Source organism: Stigmatopora nigra, unplaced genomic scaffold (genome assembly GCF_051989575.1).
Source record: "Stigmatopora nigra isolate UIUO_SnigA unplaced genomic scaffold, RoL_Snig_1.1 HiC_scaffold_59, whole genome shotgun sequence".
Classification (NCBI taxonomy): Eukaryota; Metazoa; Chordata; class Actinopteri; order Syngnathiformes; family Syngnathidae; genus Stigmatopora; species Stigmatopora nigra.
This window is the reverse complement of record NW_027551637.1, coordinates 50,001-63,300: the sequence shown is the minus strand read 5'-3', so window position 1 is coordinate 63,300 and position 13,300 is coordinate 50,001. Positions and strand designations below refer to the sequence as shown.

At 45.1% G+C, this 13,300-nt stretch overlaps 2 protein-coding genes across 2 annotated transcripts in view; both read left to right on the top strand.

The window, feature by feature from the left end:
• Positions 1–5,243, top strand: part of chmp1a (charged multivesicular body protein 1A) — a 52,767-nt gene extending 47,524 nt beyond the window's left edge. Inside the window, exon 11 of the mRNA XM_077711904.1 lies at positions 4,312–5,243. The gene's annotated coding sequence lies outside the window, so the exon portion shown is untranslated. The remainder of the gene's footprint in view (positions 1–4,311) is intronic.
• An 840-nt stretch (positions 5,244–6,083) lies between these two features.
• On the top strand, positions 6,084–8,181 carry slc10a3 (solute carrier family 10 member 3). Its single transcript, XM_077711903.1, has one exon. It carries the CDS (start codon positions 6,319–6,321, stop codon positions 7,720–7,722), a length of 1,404 nt encoding a protein of 467 aa, XP_077568029.1. The 5' UTR covers positions 6,084–6,318; the 3' UTR covers positions 7,723–8,181.
• Positions 8,182–13,300: the final 5,119 nt, after the last annotated feature.

Below are 13,300 nucleotides of genomic sequence, written 5' to 3'. Positions count from 1 at the left end.
GATATACGGTATATGCGCGCTGCTCGTGAGCGCTCGAGCAGACAACGTTTCTTGTTTCAATAAAGCTTGTTTTTTGTCGACTTTTTATTACAGACAATCAATTTTTCCGGTCTTTCTACAAACACCAACGTCACATTTTACTGTAATTGCTCCATCGCCCCCTTCACTATTTCAACGCCCCCCATTCGCCTGTTTATTCGTCAGCGCCCCCCTGAAAGTTCACACCACCCCCCGAGGGGCGGTACCGCCCACTTTGAAAACCACTGCTCTAGGGGCAACGGCAAATTGGCACTCTCGACGTCGCCCGCCCCTTCTTCCAGGGACTCTGGCGCATTGCCACTCTCGATGTCACCGGCTTCCTCCTCAAGGGGCACCAGCGAATTACCACTCTTGACGTCACCGGCCCCATCCTCCAGGGGCAACGGCAAATTGGCACTCTCGACGTCGCCAGCCCCTTCCTCCAGGGACTCCGGCGAATTGCCACTCTCGACGTCACCGGCTTCCTCCTCAAGGGGCACCAGCGAATTACCACTCTTGACGTCACCGGCCCCATCCTCCAGGGGCAACGGCAAATTGGCACTCTCGACGTCGCCAGCCCCTTCCTCCAGGGACTCCGGCGAATTGCCACTCTCGACGTCACCGGCTTCTTCCTCCAGGGGCACCGGCGAATTGGCACTCTCGACGTCGCCAGCCCCTTCCTCCAGGGACTCCGGCGAATTGCCTCTCTCGACGTCGCCAGTCCCATCTTCCAGGGACTCCGGCGAAATACCACTCTCGACGTCGCCGGCCCCGTCTTCCTCGAGCGCCGGAGCATCGTCGCCACTTCTGGGCGGGCAGGCGCTGGACGGGCAGGCGCTTGGGAGAGCGGTGCTTGGGAGAGCGGTGCTTGGGAGAGCGGTGCTTGGGAGAGCGGTGCTTGGGAGAGCGGTGCTTGGGAGAGCGGTGCTTGGGAGAGCGGTGCTTGGGAGAGCGGCCGTCCGTCACCAGAAACCTGATCCGTGGCTTCGGTACGGGTGCGACCGGCGATCCCAAAGGCAACGGGAGTAATTTGCGTGGCCTTGGCACAGGAGCTTGGGGCACTTGAAACGGCGCGCTGGGCCGAGTAACTTCGGCCACTTGGACAAGCGTGCTCGGCCGATTGACTTCGGCCACTTGGAACGGGGAGGGCTGCATAGTCCTTAGGAGCTGCTGGTACAGCGTGGTCGGCCGAGTAACTTCGGGCACTTGGAAAGGCGTGGTCGGTCGAGTGACTTCGGGCACTTGGACAGGCGTGGTCGGCCGAGTGACTTCGGCCACTTGGAACGGGGAGGGCTGCATAGTCCTTAGGAGCTGCTGGTACAGCGTGGTCGGCCGAGTAACTTCGGGCACTTGGAAAGGCGTGGTCGGCCGAGTAGCTTCGGGCACTTGGAAAGGCGTGGTCGGCCGAGTAACTTCGGGCACTTGGAAAGGCGTGGTCGGCCGAGTAACTTCGGGCACTTGGAAAGGCGTGGTCGGCCGAGTAACTTCGGGCACTTGGAAAGGCGTGGTCGGCCGAGTAACTTCGGGCACTTGGAAAAGCGTGGTGGTGGTCGGAAAAGGAGCTTGGAGGGACATGGTCGGAAAAGGAGCTTGGAGGGACGTGGTCGGAAAAGGAGCTTGGAGGGACGTGGTCGGAAAAGGAGCTTGGAGGGACGTGGTCGGAAAAGGAGCTTGGAAGGACGTGGGCGGGCGCGTAACTTGGACAGTGGTTAGTGTGTCCAGGCATTGCTTTCGCTTCGCTCTACGGCGTGGCGCTCGGCGCCTCCTCTGGGAGGATTGCACAGCACCCCCGCCATCACGTCGTGCCCCATAATTGGTGGTTAGCCCACTCTGTAATTGCTGGTCGGGGTATTTGTAATAGGAATTATCGGGGGAACAATCGGGATAATCCTCCTCCAGTGGAAGGTCTCGGGGTCCGAATTGGTCAAAGAATTCATCATCGGATTCCGAAACGCCAGCGAAAAAATCAATTTCCTCAACGATGTCCTCCTCACCAGAATCTTCAGGCTCCCTCCATGGTTAATCAATTCCTCTGGGCATAGGCATAAGATAACTTGGGCGCTCTCTGGTGGTTGTACGCACCTGGGCATCATGATGAAACGGTAAAGGCTTCCCAGGGCGACGTGCATAGCAGTGGTGGGGCGTATGAGTACGCTGCGGCTCTAACTCTTCTACCAGCTGTGGCTCATCTCTAGAAATGATGTGCCTGAGAGCCCCGCACCACGGTGTGTCCATTACAAAATTCCTAAACGATTCTGAGGGGTTTCTTATACATTTCAAGCAGTCCGGTGTCTTCGAGGTGGATGGTTTGCGTCGCCGAGTGCGTCGGCGCGAGCGTGGGTGGCGCTCCGCTGGGTCCATAATGGTCGGATCGTGCTGTTACGATCTCGCCGCGTAGTGCGACTGGATCGGTGGAGAAGTTGAACCCAGATGCAGAGTCGCCGAAGTAATGGAAAGGTGAGGCAGATCTGTAGCTCTTGTAGGTTGATTTAATAAACGTGGTAACATAACATAAACAACTTAGCTTGATCTCTCGTGACAAACGGAATGAACATGCGGCGTGGCGTCAATGGAAACGGCCATGACTAAGAGGATAAACAGGAAACGAAACCAGGACGAAACCAGAACTAACCCAGACGATGCTGTTAGCTAATTTTAATATTAGCCTGTTTCTACTTCCACAAGTTCTTTTGATTCATAAATGGAAGAAGTCACCAGAGTCTTGTTCAAAAGGCGTGGCTTTATATAACAGATCGATCTGGACCCAACACCTCATACAGAAGCAAGAGGAAGAAGGGTAACTCAATACATTTTACAAAGCACATATATAGCAATGATCTCCGCCCCTCTGACGATGTGTGTGTGTGAAAAGCCCCCTATGACCCCACACATGGGTCGTCCTTTAGCTCATGTCTGTCGGCAGTAACTTCTCTTTCTGTGAGCCGAGAGGGCCATAACTTCTGGTAACACAAACAAAGCTGGAAAAAGGAGTGAGAAACTAGAGTTCACACACTGGTCATTCTAAGATAACAGAACTGAAAGTAACTTCAGCGTCTACGCCAGTGGTCTCAAACCGGTCCTCAAAGGGCCGCAGTGGGTGCAGGTTTTCATTCCAACTCAACAAGGATACCTTTTGCAAGTGCAATCAGTTAATTAGAGTCAGGTGCTACTTATTTTAAAGACACCTGATTGGTTAAAATGTCGGCACTGGATCGGTTGGAACAAAAACCAGGACCCACTGCGGCCCTATGTGGAACCGGTTTGAGACCACTGGTCTACGCCATAAAGCATAGATAGCTCATTATTTACGCAATAAATCATACAGAGTTCATCAAGCGGCTATGTTCCACATAGTGAAGTCGTAAAATCACTATTAAACATATATAGTGGTTCAGCCTTAGTTTCATTTGCTTAGTTATTAATGTATTAGTAAGTTGCATAATTGTCGTTAGTTAACATTTTAATATATAATTCCAACAACTTGTATCTCAAATTGCTCATACATCGGGGCACTCGTATGTCGAGGTATTACTGGACTAAGAATTTGTTTTTATTTATATCTATACATCTTACTATTTCTGAGATTACGTGCGTGTGTGTATGCGTGTCCGTGAGATCTGAGTGTAATGGAGACAAGACCGTAAATCCAATTTGAATGTGTTTTTCGCCAAAAGTTGTCAAGATTGTGCCTTCAGGGATTCACCATGGCCAATTTTCGAATTTAGACTCCAGTTTTTCAGAAAATCGATATTTGGCACATTTTTGACGTCAGAAAAGTGAAACTTAGGGCCATTTTTTCGTTACTTGCGAAACTTTCAGATCAAAACCACACTGCTTTGTAAAAGCACCATGTCAAGGACAACAATGCACATGCATAATTTTCCAGGTAATTCGTGTTGTCTTGCTAAAAATCGATAACTTTCGACACTTCCAAAAGCAGCCATTTCATGCGGATTGGACGCCATTTCCACATTTTACGTCCGATTTTAAAACGGTTTTCGACTATGGTTAGCTTTCATAGTGAATTGTGCCCAATTTTGAAATTTTGCCTTTGGTTCTTCAAAAAATGTATTCAAATCGACCCCGAGGTTGCATTTTTTTTACCTTTGACCCAGTTTTTAACGACATGCAAAACTTTGAGACCACAAACGATGACATTTTTTGCAGCACTACGCAGGCACACATGCAGCATTCATCAGCTTTTTAAAGTGGCTTCTACCGTCATGCTACAAAACGACAAAAACCCTTGATTCTGGAAAGCCTAAACCTGCTTCATGTTCTTTCACTTTTCAGGGTCCCCATGAAAGAGGATTACATTTCGAGATCTCATCTCATTTTATGAACGGCTTTATCCTCATTAGGGTCGCAGGGGTGCTGAAGCCTATCCCAGCTCACTCCGGGCCAAAGGCGGGGGACACCTAGAATCAGTGGCCAGCCGATTGCAGGGCACCTGCAGATGGACAATCATACAAACTATCACCATTACCTAGGGGCAATTTAGTGTTCAATCAGCCTACCAAGCATGTCTTTGGAATGTGGGAGGAAACTGGAGTACCGGGAGGAAACCCACGCAGGCCCGGGGAGAACATGCAAACTCCACACAAGTGGACGTGACTTGGATTTGAACCCAGGACCCCAGAGCAGTGAGGCCGATGTGCTAACCACCGGGCTGCCCCCATCACTATCACTAACACTTGAATACAACACATCCCAGAAGAGGGTAAAAATTGACTAACATGAGGTAAATTGTAAGGGTAAGCCAATCATAGAAAGTTTGGCCGTGTAGGCTGGCTCTTTTGCTAATATGGCTTACTAAACACAGACAAGATATAAAAACTTGAGAAAGACAGGGAGCGAGATGAGAGAGACTACATGATTATGCCATCAGTTGCACTGGAATATAGCATTGGGAGTATAAGGCCATTTTCTTTTTGTCTTTTTGTGTGAAAAATACCTCTTAAAAACCTTTGGACAAACAGCAGCCTCATTGAAAAGCATCTCAATGTGCTAACTGAAGCAAAAAGCATGTTCTTAATTTATCTTTTCATTTTTTGAAATGGACATATTTTAGGCAAGTTTACATAGCTTTTTGTGAGGCTTAAATAGTGTGCTTGCTTGCCTATGTTGAATATGTCTTCAGTTGATTATTATTAATATTTTATTTCATGCTGGATAGCAACTTTAGTTTGAAGGCCCGTTAATAAAAATAAAGGTGCCTGTCAACATTTCTGCACGTTATATTGCTTCATTACATTTTACATTGAATTGAATGCTTTTTATTGTCATTATACAAGTATAATAATATTTAAAGCTTAAGCATGACCTGCACAAATAATAACAACAAATACCCAAATAAAGAAATCAATAAATCAGTAATGCATGAATAGTAAGTAGTCAAGGTGAGAACAACAAAGTGGATAGTGTGATTTAAAATACTTGTTCTTGATTAAGAATAATACATGATTTAGTTACTTATTAAATTTGAACAAATTTATGGAATTACGAGTGCCCATCCAATGCCCAACTGACTTGGTTCCCTGTTGTGATACTTGTGTGATCTACGCGGAAGTGACTTACCCTTGGCAACACATTAGGTGTGTCGTTGTTTGATAACAGGCATGCATGTTTTATTTTTTCTGTGGTTAATTTGAAGATTGGAATTGGATAACTTTATTCATCCCGTATTTGGGGAATTACATTGTGGCAGTAGCAGGGGGTGATTTAGACAAAACAGCAAAGCAAAAGCACAAAGTACAAAGCAAATCAAAGTATGGCATGAAAGGTGAATTTTTAATATTGGCGTTTCACTGAACACCATAGTTTGATTCCGGAAAATGAAAGTATTTTTATTTTGTAAGTTCCCAACCACAACAAATTATACCTCCTTGTAAATGTCATAATTTGTGATCGCCAGAATGCAGCATCAATTTTGCAGCACACGAGTCAACAAAGGCAAAGGTGACGAGAGATGCTGGTTTTTATCAGATAGTAGAGGTAAATGCGCCCATAAAAGCAAAACTACGTGGTTGTATTTCCTGTGTAGAAACGGATACTGTCAATGCGCGTCACTAGCGAGAAAGGGTGGGGTGATGTTTCGCTTCCGGTATGATAGTAGCAAAAAAAAAATAAAAAATAAAAAAAAAATTGGAAGCGTACGGGATGGAGAGATGTCAACTGCTCCTGTATTACAATAGAGAGACAATGACATTTTTTTTCTTCACGGAATAGTGGCGCGGAACAGCCTGGCGTGAGAAGCTACTGGTGGATATATTTTCTCTGTGGCATCTGTCGGAGAATACAATGAGGACGCTATTTACATTCTGCTGTCTGTTCCTTCTTACCGGCGAAGCGGACCCCGGGTGGAGCAGTATAAATCGGAACACCCCTTCCAACTTAACGGCAGATAGCAGCAGGTATCTTACAATTGGGGACGGTTCGTCGCAGGAATTCGAGTTCCCTGAAAACACCAATGGTGTGATTGTAATCTCTAGTCAATACCGTAGGCCACCAGCCAACAGCAAAGGCAGACAGAACTGGAAACAGACTGTGACAGTGCGTTCTTTGGATCCGGAGGTCCTCTCTATTCTTAATGTTACTAAGAGTGGCCATGCGGGGGGACCTTCAAGGAGCTACATTATCAGTATCCGCTCTGGGTTTCCAGGAAGGGCACTCCTTCAAATCCAGCTTCTGGATCAGGACCAGGACTCTGTGCCCATTCTGATTGAGGAGAGGGGGGACTATTGCATCGTGGTGGCCCCTGGGAGTGATGACACAGCCACACAACTCATCAAGTCAGGTGGATTATCCCATTTCTCAGAGAACCCTGTACTTTTTGCTTTGCTTCCTCTTATTTTTGTCAACAAGTGTGCCTTTGGTTGCAAGGTGGAGGTGGAGGTACTGAAAGCGCTATTGAAGAGCCCTGTGCCACTGCTCCTTGGGGTTCTAGGTCAGTTTCTGGTGATGCCTTTGTATGCTTTCTGCATGTCTCGGCTGGCGTTGCTTCCTAAAGCGCTCTCACTGGGCCTAGTCATCACGTGCTCTGCCCCAGGAGGTGGAGGAGGGTACCTTTACAGCCTACTGCTCGGTGGAGATGTCACCCTCGCTATCTCCATGACACTGGTATCTACGGTGGTGGCAGCGGCAGCCATGCCTCTGTCATCATCTTTTTATGGCCATCTGCTCGGCGTGCACGCTGCCTTGCACGTGCCGTTTGTAAAGATTCTCGGCACCCTCCTCTTCATCGCTATCCCCATTTCTCTTGGCATGCTGGTCAAGCTACGTCTGCCCGCGCTCACTCGTGTTTTGCTAGGACTTATTAGGCCCTTCAGCTTTGTCCTTGTTGTTGGGGGAATCTTCATGGCCTATCAAATGGGCGCATCCATACTGGCCAATGTCAGGCCCCAGATTGTAGCTGTCGGAGTGACGGTACCGTTACTCGGGTTGTTTGTTGGGGCCATTCTGGCTAGGTTGGCAGGCCTGGCACCACCACAGAAGAAGACAGTGAGCATTGAAGTAGGTGTTCAGAACAGTTTGTTGGCTCTTGCTGTCATGCAGCTTTCCTTCCGTCGGATGGAAGCTGACTTTGCCTCGCAAGCTCCTTTCATTGTGGCACTGAGTAGCACCTCAGAAATGCTTCTCATAGTTCTGGTATATTACACTCATCACTGGTTGTGTGGGCCCACTGTCCCAAGAACTGAAACTTGATTGTAGCTGCAATTTTGAGAAAAGTAAACTGTCTAAACCGACCTGTGGGGGACAAAAGCTTATTACATTTTGCATGCCTGGTTGGTTTCAATCTGGACAAGACAAATTGACTTTTTGTAGGTAACATTTTCATGAAAACCAATGGCCTTAGACCCTGCTGAGCTTATTTGGTCTCTCCTCTATGCTTTTATGTGCAAATACCAAAAAAAGGAATTGCTATGAATTATATTTTTCTACTAAAAGTACTTATTCTTTTTCTAAACAAAATTAATTGATTTATATCATGTTTACAAGCAGCTCAATGTGTCTTAGCTGGTGATGGGAGAATTGTGACTACTACGAGGTTTTGTATGACAAATGATGTTTTGAAAGTATTTGTAATTGTGTTTGCTGGATCTGTGCATCCACATATTAATTATTTGAATAAAGAAAAAGAAAGTAATAAAACATGTAAAAGCAGCAGTTGTCACAGTGTCTTTGTGTTAGAAACCAACATTCTATATGAGCTCACTTTATTGTTCTAACTTAGAACAATACAGCGAGCTCATTTAAAATGTTAGAAATTTAGTATGATACTGTCAATCATTGCAACCGGTCCATTGTCTTTATTATGAGTATTATAATCACGTTGCACAAAGGGTTAGTGTGAATCGTTAATTGAAGTACCATCTATAGCCTCAATATTTTTCAATGATTGGATGCCAGAGTTCCATCAGATTTTGTGATTGAAGCTTTTTCTAATAGACATTCGTTTTTTATTACTTTGTCAAATATCACAGTTTAGTCTAGCATTGCCTCGCCTAGCTTTGTCTAAACTTTATTCATCTCATACTTGGGGAAATTCACTTTGTTGCAGTAGCAAGAAGGTGAAAACACAGACAGTGAACATAATGACAGTGGTGAAAATGGACATAGGTAGTGTTAACATTCAGATTTAGCATTCCGACATTTCTTGTTGAAGAGCCTGACAGCTAATAGGAGGAAGGATCTGCGGAAGTTCTCCTTCTGGCACTGAGGGTGCAGCAGTGTATTGCTGAAAGAGCTTCGGCGGGACTCCACAAACTCATGCAGGGAATGGGAGGTACTGTCCATGATGGACATCATCCTCCTCTCTCTCACTTCCTCCACAGAAACCAAAAGACAGCCCAGAACAGAGCTGGCCCCCCTGACAAGCTTATTCAGCCTGTTCCTGTCCCCGCATCCCCAAATGACCACTGCTTAAAAAACTAGATGCCACCACAGTGTCGTAGAAAGTCCTCAGCAGTCCTGCACACTCCAAAGAACTGTTGACTCCTCAGTAGGTAGAGGTGGCTCTGGCCCCTTTTGTATAGGGCATCTATGTTTGTGGACAATCTAGTTTGTTGTTGAGGTGAACACCCAGATACTTCAAATTCACCACGATTTCATGTCTGTACTCTGGATGTTCACCTGAGTGGTCTGTTGAGGATTCCTCCAAAAGTCGATGGCCATTTCCTTTGTCTTACTGATGTTGATGTAGAGGTGGTTTTGCCTACACCAGTCAACAAAGGCTGTGATGACTTCCCTGAACTCCAGGTTGTTCCTGTCCGTCACTCGTCCGACAAGAGCGGTGTCGTCAGAGAACTTCTGGAGGTGGCAGGTGTCTGTATTATGTTTGAAGTCTGATGTGTAGAGGGAGAAGAGAAGTGGGGAGAGGACTGTGCCTTGTGGGGGCCCCGTGCTGCAAGCTACCACATGGCGTACAGTCCTGGAGTCTCACATATTGTGGCCTGTGTGTGGTAGTCAATGGTCTAACCAGCCATGTGGTTGTCTACTCCAGCCTCTTCCAATTTCCCCCTCAGTAGTGCTGGCTGAATGGTGTTAAAGGCACTGGAGACGTTAAAAAGAAAACATGATTCTCACTGTGCTTCCTGTGATCTCCAGGTGTGAAAGACCTGTGCATTTGGTCCACACCAATGCCTGGACTGTAGGCAAACTGCAGATGGTCAAGCTTTGTATTAACCAGGGGGCTGAGGTGGTTCAGGATGATTCTCTCCATTGTCTTGTACAGGTGAGAGCAGCACTGCCAACCTCCGTTCACCCCGTTTCAGGAGTAACCTTGTCCCATTTCCGGAGATTATCCGGAGTGAATGTTATTCACGGAAAATCAATATGTGCTTAAGTCGCACAAGACGAATTATCCGTCAGAACTTGTAACTCACATGATTCAAAATGCTCTTATATTGGCGAATTCTTCCCATTTATAGTACAGTTGAATGAAGATGGCGGAAGCCGTAGCGGTGGTGTGAATTTTGAGGCATTTAAATGGGAAATTTGGTACATTTCCGAAATAGTTGGTTCAATAAAATTTAAGTGACATTTTTTGGGGATTGCCGGAGTTTAGGGAGATTGTCCAGAGCCCCAGAGTTTGCCTTGCATGCCCGCGTAAACTTCTGAAATTCCAGAGTAGTTGGCAGCTCTGTGAGAGGTTAATGATACCGGTCTGAAGTGGTTAGGCTCCCTGGGGTTTACAGTCTTTGCAACTGGAACCACGCAGAAAGTTTTCCACGAGGTGGAGACCTGCAGACTGAGACTTAGGTTGAAAATATGCACAATCACTTTTCCTAGCTGATCCGCACAGTCCCTCAGTAGTCTGGAGCTGAGGCCATCTGGACTGGTAGCCTCCTCTTAAACGGTCTTATCACATGATTTTCAGTCATGGAGAGGCCGGTGGGGGAGGAGGATGATGTCCCCTGTGGTGTCGTGTGGGGGGTGGGTATTGATGGTAGGATTTGAGTAGGTGAGAGTAGGAAGAGGCGGGAGGCGGGGTGCCTCTGATCTGGGGCACCAAAGAGGGAGCGAGGCCAGAATCAAATCTGTTAAAGAACTGATTCACTTCATGTGCCTCCCTATCTACAGACATTCATTTTTGTGTAAGAAATTTACATTTTCGCTGTAGAAAACAATAATTGAAAATTATTGCAATATATTTGTAAATCCAGTTTTTAATTATTTGCAAATTGAACGTCGGGGTTGTAGTTCCAGGGGTTATCAAAATTTAATTTTTTGGGTTTAAATCTATTTTTACCGTTTTAAAAATAATAACACACACAGCAGCCCTCGAGGACTGGTTTGGAGACCTCCAGTCCACACGAAAGACCGAAGAAGAAACAATATACCATAGAAGATGAATGGGCATGTCGAATATTATGTACAATATGTGCAATATGATTTTTCTTTGAAATTTTTCCCTTCAAAGTAAGTGAGGTGAAAATTGTGAATCGGGTCTGAAACGAGAGAAACCGTAAAAATCAACAATTTTAAGGCAATTTTAAGGGTATCGCTAATACGCAGAGGCGGTCAATATGCGAGAAAATACAATAGATATTAATATATACACTTCTTGATAATTCTACTTGTGAACTTGTGTTTTTGTATAGGCACGAAAAAGAGTAAAAAATAGAGTAAGTAGTAATAATAGGGGTGATCCTACTTCGCGGTTTTTCGATTATCGTGGCCATGTAGAAACAAAGTAGTTTGTGGTGGTTACCAAAATCTTGCAAAACAACTAGTTTTCACTGAACCAACATGTGATTAATGGCCCATCACTGTTTTTTTCAGCGGAATCTCGCTGTCATTCTATCAACTTGGAAAATAAAAAGAGCAACAGCTTGGAAATGTACATGCAACAAAATATGTATAATATATGTTATTATCAAATTGGCACCGTGCAATATTGGGATATTTTTTAAGACTTCTGGTGCGAGTCAAATGTATTTGGCTCCCTGGCATTTTATTTTTATTTTTTAATGCCTCGTAAATACCTTTGCACAAACAGCAGCCTTATTAAAAAATCCCATTTTACCTTCCCTGTCCTCTATTGAGGACAGCCTGTAATATTTATCTTACTTGATATCATTGAGTTTCCCCATTCTATGCTAATCTTCTGAAGGCTGAAAATACTCTGGTACTCAATGGTGACATCTATACTTGATTATTGATTTCATTACATAGGGGAGTTGTCTTATCTTTATTGCACAACAGAACATTAACAGTACTTTTTAAAATCATGTTTTAATAATCAGACATAGGCATTGTCGTCATCATTGACTTGACAAAAAGCCTAGTAGTCATCATACCCTCAGCTGCGTATGACGAAATTGTATAGTGCTTCTCCACAGGTCCGCCATCCCAGGCAAGACCCCTTAACTGACATATTCAGACTTGTTAGCACTCCACCACGATGGAAACATCGCATCCCCTCTTGTTGCCTCACCGATGCTAACAAGAATAAAATGTATCACTTACCTCTCACTGTCTTCTTACTTACCCTCCCTCAGTTCGCCTGTAGAAGGCAGATCCACGCCAAATATTGTGGGTAATGGATCGGGCGTTTGTCAAAAAGATACGAGGAAGCGGGGCTCGGAGTGGTTGATGTCGTAGCTTAGCTTAGCCGCAATGGCCGCCCGGCATCCGCTCTTTTGCTTCCTTTCTCTTCGCCATCTACGGCGTACTTTGGGTGGGTTGGATATCCTGGAGATCCCGGAGGTCTCCGGATGTTGTTGGGGATATCGAATATACCCTTTTCTTATAACGTAATGGATTGAGTTATTGAATGCCAAATTATGAGTCCGTAACTATTACTTATTTAGGTCTTTTGCCGAGTAAACACCTTGAAGCACTACTAATTTCGTCTTGCGCAGTTTCTGGGTGTGATGCCAAATAGGCTTTTGTTGTTGATGATAACGACAGGGCCTATGTCCAATTATTATCATTATTAAGAGGTAAACAATTAAGGTCGAAAATAAAAAAACAAAAGCATAAGAATTAAAAAAAACAAGCATCCATTCCGCTCAGGAATCAAAACAAATCTTTGAATCTTTTCGGAGGTCGATTCAATATCGCCATCTTCTGCACAATCCAAGTCAAAACTATTTAAGAGTCCTTCCCCAAATCTTCATTGTGAACTTGCGACTCGGTAAAACGTCGAGGTTTAATCCAAATCAAACAATCAACAGTCCTTGGATCCACCTGAGAAGCCAGGGTCTGTGTGAGGAGCCGGGGCTTAATCTAAATCAAATAATCAACACGCTCGGAGCCAGCTGCCGTGGAGAGTGACCTTCAAGCTTGTTCGATAACAAATTAAAGTAAGCATTTGTCAAGCATACAATAATTCATATTTCACATATAATGATTAATATTCCACACACATAATGATTCATATTCCATAGACATATAATGATTAATTTCAAGCACATTTATAATAGCACCCAAAATAACCCCAACATGCGGCCTTTGTGACTGTATTGTCTAACTTGTAACTATGTGTAACAATGCCTTTCCTGTATCTGCATTTTCACCCTCTTGCTACTGTCACAATGAAATTTCCCAAATACGGTATTGGGGTAGACCTGCCAACTGGTTTAAGAATTGTTTGTTCATGTCGAGCCAATGTGGCCAAACTGTTTTTACAATTGTTTGTTAGGACAGTGGAATGTAAGATAGGCCAACTAGCTGGCCTTGCAATTGTTTGTCCGCACCACGAATTGTAAGATAGCTAACTAGCTGACCTTGCAATTGTTTCCTTGTATTGTGGAATATGGCCAACTCACTTTGGAAC

What these genes read in the sequence shown, in the direction of transcription:
- slc10a3 (XM_077711903.1), top strand. Translation starts at nt 6,319, where the DNA reads ATGAGGACGCTATTTACATTCTGCTGTCTGTTCCTTCTTACCGGCGAA.